Raw genomic sequence first — 18,776 nt, 5'->3', positions numbered from 1 at the left:
CCTAACCACAGCTCCACTCAAAATGCCACTCAGAACTTTACACGTTGTTAGACCGCCCCCTGTGGTCTGCATGTGTTACTCCAATGTATGCTACCTTATGTTACCCTGAAGCAAAAACTACTTTAGCAAAAATAAAAATACATAAATAAAATGAAAATTTAAACAGTTGTGCTTTGTCATAGATCAGACAAAGGGGGTACAAATGTCATTCAAAATGTAGTATTTCTAATAATAATTGATAAACAGTGCAAAAAATTCTGCATGTATTAAAAAAGGTTTAAAAAGATACAGACGAAACAAGAAACAAACACAATTTGCTCTTCATCTGTCTGATTGCAGAATATGTGTAAAATACATTAAAATTTGTCCACGGTGAACATGGCCTCGTGTTTCTAGAGTGCAAATTCATGCTGGGCTTCTCCAAGGTGGAGTCTGACTTCATGTTTTAACCTCTGGTCGTTTACTCAGCACCTCTGACACAGTGATAACAATTACACCCCACGGCACCAGCCAATACCAGTGGGGGTGTTGCGCAGATACAAACACACTCTGCAACTCACACACACACACACACACACACACACACACACACACACACACACACACACACACACACACACACACACAGGTATACATACACAACCTAGCAAAGTGTACTTTAGCCAGTCTAACTGTTCAGTAATCCAGACCAAGCTGGCTCTGTATGGGTTAAAATCTTATCCCCAATTCCTGGTGAATACAGCAAAGATGCACACTATATGGAAGCCAGGAGAACACGCACGTACACTTGCAGGGAAAATATTTTCTTAGTGAGAGAGGGCGTTAAAGTGTCACTGTTCTTCCCCCAAAGATGTGCACTCTTCCTGTGTGACATGGGTTTGTGAGTTCATAAATAGGGTCGTCTGGGTGTCAGATACAGAAACACAGAATTTCCCATCACACATCCAAGAACCTCCAGAATCTCAGCTTCAATATGAAGGTGTTAAACCTGGTGAGTACCTCTTGACATATTACACACTTAGTTTTCTATATTTAGGATCCCACTTTTATTCCAAAGAAATTAATAGCCAATATGTTATTTCTACATTTCTGTTAAATACATTTTTTTGACTCTATGAATTTGAGTCTATTTGGCTACTTAAACGTAAGCAATTATTTGAATACCATCCAAACTGCAAAGAAACAGGCACATTTTGTTTCACAAATGCAAGTCAATATTTTTTCTGCTGTGTCCAGGGTCCAGACCCCTCACTAGCATATCGCCCAGACCTCCCAACACAAGAGGGCAAAGCTAAGTCTGAATTTAGGAACTATGAGGTAAAATAAATGTATCCAAGAATAGAAAAAGCTATTAAAACATCATCATATCAGCATTTAAAAGCACATATTCATATCTTTCTGACCTTTTTATATGCCTGCGAGACAGGGTGGAGATCTTTTTGAACGTGTGTTCAACACATATAAACTGATGCACAAACACCAGACTCTGGATTTTGTCAAACGGAAGGTTAGTCTGCATATCTCTATCTCTGTAGTCACTTAGAAACTGTTTACACATGGTCAGCACAGCCACTTGCAGCTATAAATCTTAATGCACCATGCATACATTTTTTATGCTTTTGTTTATTTTTAAACAGTGTATCTTCAAAATAATTTAGCAGACAACCAGGTCATATCTTTGCATACTTATTGAATAACTTGAGAATGAGATTTTTGGCTAATAAAAGACTTCCTGTTAAACTTTGAGACATGCTTTATATGGTATAACTTACACCCCAAAAAGGCTTGTGGCAGGTTTTATAAACACCTCCTCCCTGTAAGGTCTGCTGACATGTCAGCCTAAATGCTACTTCTGTTCAAGCAGTACTGCAATTAAACAATTAGATATCATTATGGTACTTAGAGATAATTCGGGTATATTTATCAATATGATATCGCCAATATCTCATGACGAGGAAAAAAAAAGTAATACTGAAATGTCAGACGTGATCAGAGATGAACATGAAGTATTTTACTGCTCCAAATTAAAAAATAAAAAATGTATGTACGGTAATGCTACGGTAACAACCAACGACTTTGTTCATTTACAGGTTCTTTACATTTAATTAATAACATTTAATACACTTACATTACTGTGATTTTCGGCTTGACATTAGGTCCTGCGGCGCTGTTTGCTGTGATGGATTGTTACGGATTAACCGATTAACCGTTACACGAAACAATCAAACCCGTCTGCGGCGTCATGCCCACGTGACGCGCACGTGCACGAGAAGCGGGTCCGAACCAGTATTGCCAACTTAGCGACTTTGTCGCTATATTTAGCGACTTTTCAGACCCTCTAGAGACTTTTTGTAGTAAAAAGCGACTAGCGCCAAATCTAGCGACTTTTTGTGGTGTTATTAGGGACTTTTGGAGACTGAACACACACGCTCTTCAGTTGCTTTCCTCTGGGGCGGGTGCTGCCGTGAGCCCCGCCCCACAACACTCAGTGCAGTCTCACACTCAGAACGAGAAGCCTCTCGCTGCAGCCTGCAGGAAGGCGGAGTTGGACATCCAACCCCGCCCACATCCAACTCCACCTTCCCCTGTGTTTGAGGGGTGTTTCTTTATACTACCACATATCGTTTCAGGAGGACACTGCAAAGAATGTGACGCGCGCGAGGTGTGCGGAGTCGCGCGCTACGGTCACTCACGAAAGTATAACTAGCTTTATAGGGGAGACACGGAAAGGCATCGCTAAAAAGGAGAGCTCTTATGTGATTTAGGAATGTGGATCTTGTGTTTAAAAATGTCTTTTATAGAATTATTTGTTCAATTAATTGGTTCAACGCAGACAGATTTCTTCATAACTTATAATTAGTAGGCTTGAAAGTTACCGGATCGAGGCAGACAGTTTCCGGAACGCACCCTTCAAAATGAAAGAGTTCCCGGATCCTGTTCCGGCAGGATCCGGCTCAAATTAAGCCCTGATTACACCCCTTCTCCATTACCAACATTACCAACATACCCCTTCTCTATCACCAACATTATCAGTAAACAGTAAACATTACCATTTTAATTGTGTACTTATAGTAGCAGAGTTGCCAACTCTCACGCATTGAGCATGAGACACACGCATTTGACCATCTTCACACGCTCTCACGCCACACATCCGATTTCTCACGCCGAAAAAATCTAGTTTATTTATCTCTGATCTACATCTATGATTCAATGAGTTACTAGTTCGCTCTGGCGCCAACCACCGGCGATCGATCTATCGCGATATAATACTTCATTTGTGTCCATTTTACATCCCCCCGTCAACATTTTACGTTCGCCACCCAATAGATAAAAATAATGAATAACATACGTGGAACGATACACAAAGTAAACGAGGTATGTGTAAATTAAGCGCAACGACGTGTCTCTTGAACACTTGTGAGTTATTATGCGTATTTTCAAGTACCACACAGTTATTCTCGAATGAAGAAGTAGTGGGTTGGCACACGACAGCGCATTAGAGGGTGTAGTTGGATGTGGGTGGGGTTGGATGTCCAACTCCGCCTTCCTGCAGCGAGACACTAGGTGTATCTCAATTCAGGGGCTGCAGCCCACGAAGTGCGCATTTGTAGGCCGGTTACATCACTGCGCCGCGACGAGGCTGTCCCAATTCGTGGGCTCCTTCTTATGCGGCCGACGAATGTAGCCTTAAAAACCCCGAAAACAAAGGATGCATCTGAGTATCCTTCGCGTCCCACCATATCCCAGGATTCATTGCTCTATGAACAATAAACAGGCGGAGTAGTGTACGGGCCGAAGAATTCGTTTTTAAATGTCGGTATTTTTTAAATATGGACATTTATACTGCAGTGAGATGCTAAATAACATGCCAGTTATTAATGATATTGCAGGTAAACATGTGCTTTGAGTATTTACTAAAGAGTAACGTTTATAAAAATACATTGAATTTTGTTATGAAGTTATACTTCCCGCCAAACATATGAATACATGTTCAACGCATTTTCTTTTAGGCATTTGTGGGTGATGTGATATTTGTCGGACAGCTCGCTAACACGTATGTAACGGGGTAGAGTGTGGTCACGCAAACATACGTCTTGCGAAGACTAGACTGTCTCATTTAACAGCCATGAGATGCAGCCTACCCGGCCTTCGAAGTGTGTGGCCACCGTGGGCTGTGGTCTACGCGGTCTACGTAGGCTGCAGCCCCTGAATTGAGATGCAGCCATACTTGCTCAGAACAGACCCTCACCGCTCCACGTCCACACTGCAAATGAACTGCGCATGCCTAAAGCTGCCGCGGACGCCCCGCCCCGTATTTACAGAGCGGGATGTAAATATAAATGCTTTAGTCTTCAGTGAGACACGAAAAGAAATCACTGCATTTAACTCACACAGTCTCAGTCATTCTTCACCTCATTCATTCCTGCTAACTGCTACTCTTATACTAACATTTAACAACACAGCAAAAAAACTATTTATGTAATTTACGTAAAAATGATTTATACAAAGCATTAAAGTCATGTATTTCTTTTGAGAATGTCTGCCTATTTCAAAGGCAAAAGATATTGTTCATTTGTAGTTCTAACATATTTAAGGTGTTTTTACTCACTTTTTTCTCTCCCAACATTATTCCTTTACAGCTTTAAAAAACATGTATTATGCAAATTAGGCGATGGCGTCATTTAGCGACTTTTAGGACAACCAATAGCAACCAATAACTTTCCTTACTGAGGAGTTGGCGACACTGGTCCGAACTGTGCACAGCACAGGTGCCACTGCCAATCGTGTAACGCGCATGTTTTTAGCAGTCAGCGTTCTATTCGGATAGATTATGCTGGTAAAAACACACCCGCCTCAAGACGCATTTAACACAGATGCGCTCGGACCACTTCAGCTTGTGGTCTGGAGCAGGTTCAGCAGTTGTTATTCGTAAAAGCTCAGCCGGTGTTACACCAGATTTTGTGACCGTTGAGTTTTGTGACCACAGAGGCACTATTTCGTAGTCTGTGCTACGCTGATGCGCTTTCTTTTCTCGTTTTGTCCGAGCCAAAAGATGACAGATGTTTACAGAGTTGCCAACTTTTCAAGATCACTTGGAGTGAGATTTGAACCTGGGGGGTGGCAAACGTAAATTGTTGACGGGGGGCAGTTGGACGTGAATTGTTGACCCTGGGTTATTAAGCACACAATGACAAAAACAATGACAAAATACCTTTTATTAGTCTATGTTTAAACATTTTATCCTTTAGAATTACCATTCGTAATGACAGCATCTTACAAATCTTGCTTACAATGAAGCTTGCTATTTTCATGTAAAATAATGTAACGAAACATTCTTACATAAGTACGTTTATGTAATTAAGAGAAGATGAAATGTAAATGATCTGTCATCTTCTGCCTGGCGGACACCAACACAACGAGAAAAGAAAACACATCAGCGTAGTTTACGCATCATTCGCTCGTGCCTGTGAACTGAAACTGCGAAATAGCGCCGCACTGGTCACAAAACTCGACGGTCACAGAATCTGGTGTAACACCTGTTTGTCACGACGGACTAGTGGACGCGAGGACCCACATATCAGCCCCCCGGATAAAACGCTTATTAGACTAAATAAACCTGCAAACAATACAACTGCAGGGAATTACACGAAGTATATGCCACACACTGTACACACGTGTGTAAAGAAATATTAGCCTACTAAAAATAAGCTGTTAATATTCATGAAACAAAAATTTTGAATGTTTGTATAAAAACATTTTGAATGTTTGAATACAACAAGACCAGGCAAGCCCTGTATCTGCTGAATATAATGTTTTCACAAGTGTCAATAGTACATCAGAATATTCCCGTTTATCTGTGCTGTGGTTGCGCCTTTGTGTGCCGTTATAATTATTGTTATGAACATTAGGCCGCGCACTGCTTCCTCTTTAGTTTTAAATAGTAATACATTGATATAAATAAAGTACAGTATAAACGTGTGCTATTTCTCGCGTGGTTACATGACGATATTTCACCACAGCATAAGGAATGGTCCGGCTGTACTCACTCTCGCATGACTGTGATGGACGCGCTCGAGCGTCTGGACCTGTTGGTCGATGAATCGGATCCGGACGTCGACTTCCCGAATTCCTTTCACGCCTACCAAACTGCGGAGGGTATACGCAGAGAACATCCTGACAAGGGTGAGGACTGAGGCATGATCTCGCTTGCCTGCATGAATTTCAGAAAATCGATAGTTCAGTGTATTTACAAACGATACAATACCACAGCAAGACAACTTTACAAAAAATATGTACAGACAGCGTTTTAAATCCACACATAATCCATGAAAACTGATAATAGTCCATGAAGGCGAGGTGACTAAAGTTATATGAACAGTAGGCTACTGGTTTAGAATTTAATCTTCTACCGTCTTCTGTAAAACTACAACAAAAGCACTGTACACAAATAACATTCATGTCGATTTCTTACACTCTCTCTCTCCAGACTGGTTCCAGCTGGTTGGTTTGATCCATGACATTGGCAAAATCATGGCCCTTTGGGGAGAACCACAGGTACCCGATACCGCTGATTTTAACACTGATGTTAACCAGCAGTGTAAGCGGCTTCATGATCTCGTTTGTGTGTGTCTAAGTGGGCTGTGGTGGGAGACACGTACCCTGTGGGCTGCCGGTTCCAGAACTCGATAGTTTTCAGAGATTCTACATTTGTGGACAATCCAGATGAGAAAAACGCCACCCTGAAGTTTGTTAAAAATTAATGTTATTCAAAATCAATCATACACATTTATTACTGTAAAATTACTTAGATTTATAATAGGAATTATAATTGGATCTCTATCAAAATGCTTTACTTTGGTTCCCTTCATGTATAAAAAAATCACACAATTTTAATGGTAAACCACGTGTCCTTCCCAACCTATTTTCGTTCTTCAGCACAGAGTGTGGGATCTATGAACGCCAGTGTGGGTTAGACAATGTTCTGATGTCGTGGGGACATGATGGTGAGTATAGTTGGTTAACTGAGGACTGTCTGGAATCAATCATCAGAAATTCATCAGTGGGAGTTTCTACTCATTTCAGTTACTTCAAGGGTTCATCCATCGTTTGATGGACTTTTGTGTTTGGACTCATACAGGCTCATCGAGAACTCGTGAAGCCTCTGAAACACAAACTACACACTTACAAACCAAACACTCCACTATACTGTTGACATGTGGAGCCATTAATCAGAACCAAGAACTAACTAACGGGTGAACTGTCTGTTGCAGAATATCTGTACCAGGTGATGAAGTTTAACAAGTGTCCCATCCCTGAAGAGGTCAGAATGAGTTCACATATAGTGTTACTGTGATGTGAAAGATGGCTGCTTTCTCCGCACACTTCCCTCCCTTTCCTTCCCTGTGAGCATGAGCGTGGTAGAGGGGGAAAAAGTGGGCCTGACTACCTAGGGCCCGAGTAGGGAGAGGGGCCCATTTTGCTCATGTATCTCGTTTACTAGCATTTATAGTGGCCCACTGACATTGAGAGTGTACAGGGCCCAGAATTTGCTGTTACGCGCCTGTAAGGTCTAATGTTTGGCTGTGTTGTCTCTGCGTGATCCCTCACAGGGTCTCTACATAATTCGCTTCCACTCCTTCTATCCATGGCACACGCATGCAAACTACATGCACCTGTGTAACGACAAAGATCTCAGCATGCTGCCCTGGGTCAAAGAGTTCAAGTATGCACTCAAAATGAACTGTCTTAAACACACAAATGAATGCAAATGTATGAATTGAAATTATAGGCATTTTCAACTTGCTATTTTTAATGAACTGGTGATATTTAAGTGCACGAGTGAAGCATTAACACTGGACTACTCATCTGGATCTGGATGAAGAGCTGATGTGTGTGTCTGTCCACAGCAAATTTGACTTGTACACCAAAAGCAGCGACATGCCTGACGTGCAGCAGCTGAAGCCATATTACCAGTCCCTCATTGACAAGTACTGTCCTGGCATCCTGCACTGGTGAGCACAGCCCGGCGTGGGCCTGGTGACCCTACACGCAGCAGTGCACACGCACTCACGGGCTTATTAGAGTTCTTGCAGTGTGCTCAAGTTTTTGCTATACAGAAAAGACTAGCCAAAGAGCTTTACAATGAGAGTGTGTAAATGAATCAAGTCAAATGAATATATTCATCCAATCTTTTATTGATATATTTTTTTTTTTAGAAAAACGAATAAAAGTGTAAAACGTTTTCTCCTGAATGATCCATTCCTGCTCTCTCATGTCTCATTTCCTGCTCAATCAGTCTCACACTGCAGAACCACAGATGAAACAGGGCTGGCTGTGAATTACAAACGATACAAAATATGTTTAAAATACATCGTGATATACTCAGGCTCGAGGAAAGAAAAAGGCCACTCAAGAAAGAAGTGAACAGCTTCTGGAAAAACAAGACAGAAGAGAGCTGTGAAAAAAATTGAGTGATAAATAGAATAAAACACACACATTACCACATTTCCATTACTCCTAGAAAATACAATGGTCTAGACAGCCAACACCAACACCTCAGCTGGACCAACACACCAGTAAACGGCCACTTGTTCAGGTGTTGCTCATGGCCAGGCTGTGGTGCAAGACGTGAAATCACCCCCTCTCAAGCTGCCTAATGCCCCAAAATAAACAACCCCAGAGGCAAAAAAGGGCTCCTGACTATGATGAGTCATGATGAGCCAATCACATTTTGCTACAGCAAACTAGTGGCCACTGAACTTCAAGGCCTCATGGCCACTCAAGAGTCCTCAAGAAAGCAGGGGAAAAACACCCTCATCAGCCAGCAGGGGGCAGGAGGGCTGGCTGTACCAGCAGTCTGGACTCAGGCCAACACGCTGCACTAATGAAATTCAGTCATGCTTTTCTGGTGCGGTCACAACACTGAGCCTTGAATACAGTGCGTACTAAACCACGGTTAAGTGCATACTTAAGCTAAGTTAAGTTTCTTCCTCCCAGGGAAGCGACAGGGTGCATAGGGTCCATGACCAACAGGACGGAAAAGTCAGGGTTCAATGGGTTCAACGTCTTTGGAAACAGCTTACAGTATTGATGGTGCCTTATCATATATAAAAACAGCAGGTAGGAAGTTATGAAATTAGTGTATACAGCAGTTAAGAAATGAAACATCCATCTATTTGCTTTTGATAGATAACAAAATGGTTTCATGAAGATCCTTTGATGCTTGGATCTGGCCTTTTATAAATAACATTTCTGAAAAATCAGCATGAGCAAATACTAATTCCTCTGGCCAGATGAGCATTATAAGTGCATTAATAATTAGTAATTAGTGACACTGCTACTGACAAAGGGACAGGCTGGAGTCTCCAACCTCCTGCTGCAGCGTTCCTGGAGATGGAGCGGGACTGTTTGAAGAAGCGCAAACACACACACTATGGAGGACCAATGCTAGCGGTGAGGAGTTACAGACGAGGTGATTGTGCAGCGGTGATAACCGTTTTCATCATCCTCCGTTTCTCCTCATGTGGAGGTGGGTGAGTAGTGCAAGGAAAACCGAGCCCCAAGGGTTCATTTGCGTTCTCTTAGGTGTCCTGTCTCTTGGGAGGGTTCCTCTCCTTCTCCACTGTAGTCATCATCTTCACCATCCTCATCCTCCTCTTCATTCACTAGATCCTCTTCCTGCTCTCCACCCTCATCATTATGTTCTCCCTTCGCCTCTTTGTCCACTTCTCCTCCGCTCTTTGCCTCCTCCTCCTCCTCCTCGGGTGTGTGTCGTGGAGGAGGGCTGGTAGCCCGTGGGTGGTCGTGGGGTGGCGAGCGTGAACAGAGACAGTTGACGAGACATATCGTAGCTGCCGAACTGAAGAGCGTCCACAATAAGAGCGGAGCAGGAACGTCTCGCACATGTTCCCCAACACACCTCAACATCCGTGGGATCCAAGCGTCCGAGCCGCGCCGCACAGGACCCTTATCCTGCCATGCACACACACACACACACACACGTTTTCCAAAATAAGAAGTACAAATGTGATGATACTGTGCTGCAGCATCTCCCGTCACTCTCTCTCGTCACTTGTACCTTCAGACCATGATGAGTGAGAATGTGGTCGAGGAAAGCATCTCCGAGGTGGACTACGGGGTAAAACTCCTCCACATACACCCTTCTCCACCACCTGTGAGGCAACAACCTACCAAAGCAGTTACACACCTTGATACACATGCTGATCTGTAGTTGTGACACCAGGCTAAATCTCATCTTACACGTACGCAAGACTTTGCATGCAATGATTAAAATTTCAAAGACAGATCACTCCTGCACATCGTCCTCACAGCGCCGTGTGATGACACCAGGCCCAACACTCACCCGTCCTCCTTGGGCTTGGTGAACCAGTACTTGTAGCGGTGAGCGCGGATGTACACTGGTGGCTGCTGACTGAATGGATAGTGAGACTCGTCCCTCTGAATGAGCTTTATCACTGTAAAACATGTACATACACACAAATGGGGAAATACATTAAACGCATTATTAATTCCAGTGTCCAAAAGCACTAGCATGCACTGTGGCCGCTCGCCACCTGGGGGCGCTCACCGTCTCTCTTCCCCTGCAGGAGGCGGTGGACGAGGCTGCTGAACCAGGGGCTCTGTGTGTGGGGTCCCAGTGCCGCAAACCACATCTGCCAGTCCAGTCTAGGCTGGTGCGGAGTCACCACCGGGGGCGCTGCGCTCCTATTCCCCGGCTTGTACATGAACTCGATCTCCTGTTGAACAGTGCGAGTGAATGTGCGTTGGGGACGGGTGGAACAGAAAGCCTGTCCTCACAATTTACTCTCTGCTATACAGATTGTATGTTTTATAACAGGGGCGTCCAAACTTGCAGTGAGGAAAAGATTTGGTGAGGTGAACATGTGGGGGGGTATAGTATACACTTCCATCTTCTGGTGAAGTATAAAATAGCTTTTTTGTAGTCTACTGCCATCTTCTGGTGAAATATAAAACGCTGTGGTCAACAGAGGGCCGCACTTTGGACAGCCGTTTTATACTAATTAACCTCAGAATATTTCAAAAACATAATATCAAAACCAGCGTATACATCGTCATTCATTCTGATCCTGATTCAGACTCGTGCTCAGAGACAACGGCACCTCACACCTGCGCTGATGAAGCCTAACCAAGCTGCTACAGCCTGCGTGAGCTAGAACCAGTCTAAACCAGCACGGGCTGCGTGAGCTAGAACCAGTCTAAACCAGCACAGACTGCGTGAGTATGGGCGTCTGGAATCACGTGCAGACCGTCCATGTGCTGCCATCCATGCTGCCCTCGACGATGACCTCGGGACGACCCCCGACCCCAGTCATCCGCCTGAAGAGACCATACGAGTTGACCAGTTGGTAGCGGTCAGTCAGTTCAAACGCTTTCCGCACCCCTGGCCAGAGGTTGCTGTTTGCCTCATACTCTATGTAGGTGTAAGGAACCTGCACACACATCAAAGAAACACAACGAAAGTGTGAAAAATGTGTTCTGTAAAAGATAAAGAGTATGATGCTGCCAGAATGTTACCATGGCTACTGACCAAACTAATGGCAAACATGGCGACTGCAGCTGTAGCGAAGATGGCCCACTGCACCGTGACCCACAGACGCCAGAGCACACCCTTCACACACGCACTCCTGAAACACACACACACACAGAGAACACACCCTTCACACACGCACTCCTGAAACACACACACAGAGAACACACCCTTCACACACGCACTCCTGAAACACACACACAGAGAACACACCCTTCACACACGCACTCCTGAAACACACACACACAGAACACACCCTTCACACACGCACTCCTGAAACACACACACACAGAGAACACACCCTTCACACGCGCACTCCTGAAACACACACACAGAACACACCCTTCAGACGCGCACTCCTGAAACACACACACACACAGAACACACCCTTCAGACGCGCACTCCTGAAACACACACACACACAGAACACACCCTTCAGACGCGCACTCCTGAAACACACACACAGAGAACACACCCTTCACACACGCACTCCTGAAACACACACACAGAGAACACACCCTTCACACACGCACTCCTGAAACACACACACAGAGAACACACCCTTCACACACGCACTCCTGAAACACACACACACACAGAACACACCCTTCACACGCACTCCTGAAACACACACACAGAACACACCCTTCACACGCGCACTCCTGAAACACACACACACACACACAGAACACACCCTTCAGACGCGCACTCCTGAAACACACCCTTCACACACACTCCTGAAACACACGCGCACACACACACACACACACACACACACACACACACACACACACACACAACCCCTTCACGCACTCCTGAAACACACACAGAAAACACACCCTTCACACACACTCCTGAAACACACGCGCACACACACACCCTTCACACACACTTCTGAAAGAACGAACAGCACATGCTTCACACACACACGGCTTATAGAACTGTTTCTGTCTGTAACACTACACACTTTGGTAACTGGAGGCTAAGCAAAACTGAGCCTTAGGCTTTTGCACATCAGTATTTGATGATACTGCACATCCTACACATTTAAGTGAGTAAAGGAGAATGAATGCAATAGCATCTCTATTCACTGCTGTAGAACTTGTAATGAATAAAACGGGACTCACTTGAACATGGCAGTGACGATCTCCCAGGTGAGGGAGAAAACCCCCATCCAAACACTGGGCACAACCACTGCCTTCAGAAATCTGTTAAACTCATAATGTGTGAATGCTAAGAAAGGAAGAAAAACATGCACACAGTATTAATATGTATTACCTTATTATGATGAATGATATACGAGAGATAGAAAAGACAAAAAGTCAACCTGTTTTAGAGGAAATACTTTTCTGGTCCCATTCCACTTTAAGATCGAAGTAGTGGGCGGACCAGTAGCCCAGCACTCCGTACACGGCTAGTTCCAGCAACACACACCCCCACACTACGACCGTCTGCAGGAGGCCTGCAAAGGGCGAGTAACAGTTCTGGAAACACAAACCTGCACAAGCATGATCAGGGGGCATGGGGTGATGAAGCCTGCACAGGGTGCACGCTATTGTTTTATTTGTTCGTATCAAAAAATAACATTTTTGTGTGCAGCATGACTGTAAATGGGTAGGAAGGAGAGACCAAAAAGTAAGACCAGCACGTACTACTTCTTTCTGGATGTGGGACGTGTCGGCACAGCCAAAAGTTCACATGCTGGTCATCCAGCAATGAGAAACATAGCGTGATGGTCAACAAATTAAAGAAGTTATAATTCCCAGACAGGATAATTAACACCTGGAGCAGGACCTGCCCAAACACGCAAGCGCGCACACACACGCACACACGCGCACACACACACACACACACACACACACACAGTTGCATATGATACATTGGAGGACAGATAATTACATCAACCTGAGCAACAAGGCCTATAAACATACCCAGTGAACTGGTTGCCTGAGAGAAAAAAGCCCCACCCACCTGCATATAGAAGGCAGCAAGCCTGTGTCGTCGAATGGGGCTGAAGAAGAGGAAGGGGCCGACGAGCTCGATGATGAAGGTGCCCACCACACTCAGCTTCTGGAACCACACTGGCAACTGGTGGGCAAACCAGGCCAGTGGTGTGGGGATGCACTGAGTCTCGTAGTGATAGGTCATTGCTGCAGACACAAAGAACACATCAGAGAGGCCCGGAGGAGACGCAACGGCCTTAGGAGCGAGGCTGCGTTTTCTCCATGTCCACTCTGACCTGTGAGGCCCCACCAGGTCGGGCAGCGACTGGTCAGCTTGACCACACCGGAGGCAAACATGAGTCGGAAGAGAAGCCATCGCAGCAGCCAGAAGGTCACGTCATCGTGGAGGCCCGCCCTCCAGCCCCGGGGCATGTTCATGGGGGCAACAAGGATGGCCAGGAAGCCCACCTCCAACAGCAGACTATCCCTGAGGGAGGGGGATGGGGAGAAGATTGCCCTTACAATTAACTGTGCTTCGCTAAATGAGGCGTCACAAATTTCCCATAGGGGTGTCGATGTGGCAATGATTTTGACACAGTGGTGTGTGACTAGCCTCGGCTTTACTATGTCGTGATTGCTTGCTTTGTTATGCCTGTTGCATAGCAGCCCAACAGTGCTAAAGAAGGGAAGACATGCAAATGCTCCATGACCTCAAACCACCCTCCTAACTTAAAAACAAACACAAACATACACACACAGACAGACAGACAGACACAGAGAGACAGACACAGAGAGACAGACACAGAGAGAGAGAGAGAGAGAGAGAGAGAGAGAGAGAGAGAGAGAGAGAGAGAGAGAGAGAGAGAGAGAGAGAGAGAGAGAGAGAACTCTCTACTCACCACTGGAAATACAAGAACACCTGGCCCACCTGCAGAAACAACACTGTGAAAGAGAGACTGTACTCTGGGAGCGCTTGCAGTCAAAAGTTATTCGCACCACAGCTGGCAACATGATGCATAAGGCGGTACCTGGTAGAGCGACATGTACAGCATCCACAGCACCAGGTACACTCTGCAGTCCCTGAGCCCGGGCAATGCTGTAGCCGCGAGGCTCAGCACGGCTCCAGCCAGACTGAGCAGCTCCATGCCCTGCTGAGTGTCCAAGCCGAGTCTGGGCCCGAACCACAGCAGCGTGGGGGTGTTCCGTATCTGCTCCCAAACACTCTTACCGGACGGCCGGAGCGTCCATCGAGCTGGCAACACGCCCTCGTTACCGTAAAGGCCTCGGGAGTAAAACAGGGGTTAGAGGGGATTATGTGTATATTATAAATCTGTTCACCAGTAACAAACCGTTAACCGGAGCCGTGCTGAGACAAATTTCACATGCAATCCCATCTGAGGCCATATTTAAGACCAGAGCAATGCAAAAAAGAGACAACTTTAACGAAGTTACGATTACACCCGTTTGCAGGTCAAGTTGTAAAATTGTGATATCAATTCATAACCTGGTCTGTGAGAAAATCCAGTCCTCGCAAGCAACTAAACCGTCTGCTTGCTTTACTAATTTACTAAGTTAAGTTACACCTTAACTTACCAAATGGGTTTTAAACTACTGCAACTAGATATTACACCTACTTTTCTGCAACAGCTCAAACCAACTACACCCAACCACATAACTATAAAACCTGAGAATCTGATATGCAACCATCTAGCTACCACAGTACTTATACATGGCTTATTTAACAGGGAATGCAACTAGCGTGCCTAACTAGCTTGCTGACTTTCCTAGATCATTAGTAGTTTAGTCTTCCTTCCTGACGCACAGCGAGTTTAATAGTTGTCCAGCACAATGGCGACAGAACATTAAATCTCACCTGGAATTTGCACATAAAGAGATGCAAAAGCGAACATGTAGATTGCAGACAAACACCACAAAAATATGTGCCTCGCCAATCTTGTTTCGCCCATTTTTGCATATACACCGTCAGACAATTAGTATTTTAGCTGGTCCTAGCTTCAACAGAAACCTCTATCTCCGTCCTATAGCACAGGCTACAGGAGACACGTAGCCCAACAATATTTTTATGGAAACGTCAATCGAGGACAGTACTGCGCCTGCGCGACGTGGCGCCATCTAGCGGCCACTGAGAAAGTCTGTGCGTAGTCAACCAAGAACAGCGGTGAAGCGATTCTGTGTGTGTGTGTGTGTGTGTGTGTGTGTGTGTGTGTGTGTGTGTGTGTGTGTGTGTGTGTGTGTGTGTGTGTGCGCGCGCAGTAGCGGTAGTAATAACACGGAAAGGCATCGGCATCTTACGTAAAGGTTACGCTGGCATATATGCCATTGACATCTTACGTACAGGTGACAGTGGCATATAGCCAGGGCCGGCCCTTCCTTAGGCGATATAGGCAAATGCTAGGGGCGCTGGCTGTCCAGGGGGGCGCTCGCGCGAATGCGTAATTTATTTATTTTTATTTTTTACAAATGAACAATTCATAAATATGAAAACAAGCAAACTTCATTGTTTAATAATATTAGTCAAATTAATAATTATAATAGCACACGATACCCATCACCCGCGCAGCCCCCTCCCCCCGCTCGCTCTGCGCACCTCGTTACTGTTTCTCTGTGGGGGAAAAAACAACGCCACAGAGTGAGTGACATCTCTCCGGAAAGATGCCAAAAAGACCGAAGTTCTGTGGTGGGGAGAAAACAGGAGGAAGAAACCAAAGGTAATATAATGTGGTGAATTACACTATACTGTATGTTGTTGAAGGGAGCTTCGTTTTATATGAGAATGCATGTTGATGTGTTTCCATCTTTGGCGGAGAATTTTGTAAGCAGATCTTACACACTGACTCATATAGGTTTGCTGGCTCTCCCTTTTAATTTGAAACAAATCCAAAATGCTGCCAATCTGTAGCAGTGGTGTTTTTCTTTGAAACCAGTTCGCTTCATAACTAACACTCATCATCATTATGGCTTTTTCCCCTCTGTATGATCCTAGTGAAAACCGCCAGTCCATAACCAATCAGTGAGCTCCAACTGCTGACCCCGCCCACAGATCTTTTTAATGAATGCGCCAAATTTACAGAAGTACAGATTTGGCACGTAGCGTCACGTCACATGGTTAATATATTGCCACAATTTTACAATACTGTCATCATACTGCCCAATCCTAGTAGGTGCTATTATTAGCTTAGCTGAGCAAGTTTTTAAAATAAATATATATTAAAACACACATATACTCCTCTGTTCCTTTCAGATGCACTTTTGAAATATTTTAAAATCCTGTTTCTACACATCCTGGGCCACCAGAAGACACATTCTCAACCTTATCACCTTCCAGTGAAGCAGCATTACACCATCATATCCCCTCCACCTCACTACACCAATATTTATTTATTATTCATATTTACACCATCATATCCCCTCCACCTCACTACACCAATATTTATTTATTATTAATATTTACACCATCATATCCCTCCACCTCAGTACACCGATATTCATTTATTATTAATATTTAAAAGTTGTTCTCTTTATCTAAAATAGTTTTAAAATATTTTTTGAGCAATATATTTCTTGTTATAAATAAAAAATATACTATAATACTATAATATAATACTATATATATAATATAATACTATATTTATAATACTATATATAATACTATATACTATAAATAAAAAATATACAAATATACTTGTTATACTGTAATATTTATAATTCATTTGGTTTTTATTTGTTTCTTTAATACTGATTTTACGGTTGTTTTCGTTCTAAAATAAAAAATAATTATCAAAAACATAAAGCTTTGCAGTGTATGTGTGAGTGTAAAAGCAGATTACTGATGATGCAGGGGGCACCAACCAAAATCTCGCCTAGGGCACCACATTGGTCAGGGCCGGCTCTGCATATGGCACTGATATTGACATCTTACGTACAGGTGACAGTGTGATATCGACACATTACGTACGGCTGAAAAACTGCGGTAAAGTTGGTTTCATTGATCTATATTACTGGATTGTACATCGCCTGTTGCCGCTATAGCTAGCGATGCGCCGGCCTCGGAGCCATTACTATGCATTGAGTGATGACAGCAAAGCAGTGTAGTTCCTATGTGGGATGTCCATTTTTAATTATGATAACAGTCACAATTCTGATATTGAAAGTCAAATTTATGAGTTTATCTCTTTATTTGTCAACTTTCCCCATTACAACTGTAGTTTTCATAAATTCTTTAAGTGCAATACCTCTTATATATGTTCAAGTATAATATGAGATTAGTGTTCTCAAGTCTCACGCACTGAGCGTGTGACACACGCATTTGACCGTCTGCACACGTTCTGCACTTACGTCCCCGTCCCCCCCCCCCCCCCCCCCCCGCTCTGCAACTTACGTTCGCCACCGACTCTCACACTCTGAAAAGAATTCTAAACTTGAGAGCCCTGTATGAGATGGTATCAGTGTGGAGGAGCATCTTTGAGCACTACATGGCTAAATGTGGGTGAAATTAATAATTATGAAATTATGATAGAGAAAATAATGAGTTTGAATCTGAAATTTATGACAAAATTTGTCAGATTTTTTTTTACCTTCAAGTAGCAGAAAAGAGCTTACACAATTCAGTTTCCCACAAATACACAATTAGATAAATTGACATGACACAAAATATACAACTTTCAAAATCATTTATTGCAGCCACTTCTCATTGGCTACGGAATTTCATCAACTTTAATAAAATATTTACTTTGCAGTTCAATTTCCTGACAATAACAACACAACTTTGAAATCCAACTAAAAAACAAAATCATTCTTCTCAGAACTTTACTGGCCTTTAAAAATAAAAAGTTTTGTGCACTTCTGACGCAGCTTCTGCTTCAGCAGCAAGGAAGAATGTACCCATAATTATCCATAATGTATCGAAGTATCCATAATTTATGAAATTAAACAATTTGTGTTTTTCTGTATAAAACATGATTACACCATATATTGTGCTGTCCTTTAATGCTTACTGTGCAGTCTATGTACCTCTATATGACTGAAGCTGATGCTCCAGTTCAGAGTTTATCAGGTCTTTCTCTGAAAGCTGTTGCAGCAAAGTCTTGCAGAGAGACTTTGCTCTTTTTTCTCTGTCTTTGGCATTTTTTGCCTTCTTCCTGAGCCTTTCCAAGTCTTCTCGTAGCTTGGATACCTGATTGCTGCGAACGGAATCTTGGTCATCATTTTGATAGGTATGTTCCTGCAAAAAATGACAGTATGAT

General features: G+C 43.7%; 2 protein-coding genes across 2 annotated transcripts; one reads left to right on the top strand and one right to left on the bottom strand.

Moving 5' to 3' along the window:
- The first annotated feature begins 934 nt into the window (after positions 1-934).
- miox (myo-inositol oxygenase) lies at positions 935-8,233 on the top strand. Its single transcript, XM_076992823.1, has 10 exons — positions 935-991; positions 1,237-1,317; positions 1,427-1,507; positions 6,021-6,183; positions 6,488-6,555; positions 6,636-6,745; positions 6,937-7,004; positions 7,272-7,321; positions 7,611-7,723; positions 7,908-8,233. The coding sequence occupies exons 1-10, from the start codon at positions 974-976 to the stop codon at positions 8,014-8,016; spliced, it is 861 nt and encodes a 286-aa protein (XP_076848938.1). The 5' UTR covers positions 935-973; the 3' UTR covers positions 8,017-8,233.
- lmf2a (lipase maturation factor 2a) lies at positions 8,176-15,604 on the bottom strand. The gene is made up of 14 exons (XM_076992813.1): positions 15,386-15,604; positions 14,541-14,794; positions 14,412-14,440; positions 13,809-13,999; positions 13,541-13,719; positions 13,222-13,363; positions 12,897-13,031; positions 12,697-12,802; positions 11,570-11,666; positions 11,289-11,471; positions 10,589-10,757; positions 10,364-10,475; positions 10,079-10,187; positions 8,176-9,972 (listed from the first exon to the last, which is right to left on the bottom strand). The coding sequence occupies exons 1-14, from the start codon at positions 15,477-15,479 to the stop codon at positions 9,568-9,570; spliced, it is 2,205 nt and encodes a 734-aa protein (XP_076848928.1). The 5' UTR covers positions 15,480-15,604; the 3' UTR covers positions 8,176-9,567.
- Positions 15,605-18,776: the final 3,172 nt, after the last annotated feature.

The sequence above is a fragment of the Brachyhypopomus gauderio genome, chromosome 2, assembly GCF_052324685.1.
Source record: "Brachyhypopomus gauderio isolate BG-103 chromosome 2, BGAUD_0.2, whole genome shotgun sequence".
Lineage (NCBI taxonomy): Eukaryota > Metazoa > Chordata > Actinopteri > Gymnotiformes > Hypopomidae > Brachyhypopomus > Brachyhypopomus gauderio.
The sequence above is the reverse complement of the archived record's forward strand: the minus strand, read 5'-3'. Positions and strand labels throughout refer to the sequence as shown.

What these genes read in the sequence shown, in the direction of transcription:
- miox (XM_076992823.1), top strand. An exon ending in TGGATTTTGTCAAACGGAAG is followed by an intron (nt 1,508 to 6,020) that starts GTTAGTCTGCAT and finishes ATTTCACCACAG; the next exon opens with CATAAGGAATGGTCCGGCTG. An exon ending in CAGAGAACATCCTGACAAGG is followed by an intron (nt 6,184 to 6,487) that starts GTGAGGACTGAG and finishes CTCTCTCTCCAG; the next exon opens with ACTGGTTCCAGCTGGTTGGT.
- lmf2a (XM_076992813.1), bottom strand. Translation starts at nt 15,479, where the DNA reads ATGGGCGAAACAAGATTGGCGAGGCACATATTTTTGTGGTGTTTGTCT. An exon ending in CCTGCAGGGGAAGAGAGACG is followed by an intron (nt 10,476 to 10,588) that starts GTGAGCGCCCCC and finishes CATGTTTTACAG; the next exon opens with TGATAAAGCTCATTCAGAGG. An exon ending in ACCAAGCCCAAGGAGGACGG is followed by an intron (nt 10,188 to 10,363) that starts GTGAGTGTTGGG and finishes CTGCTTTGGTAG; the next exon opens with GTTGTTGCCTCACAGGTGGT.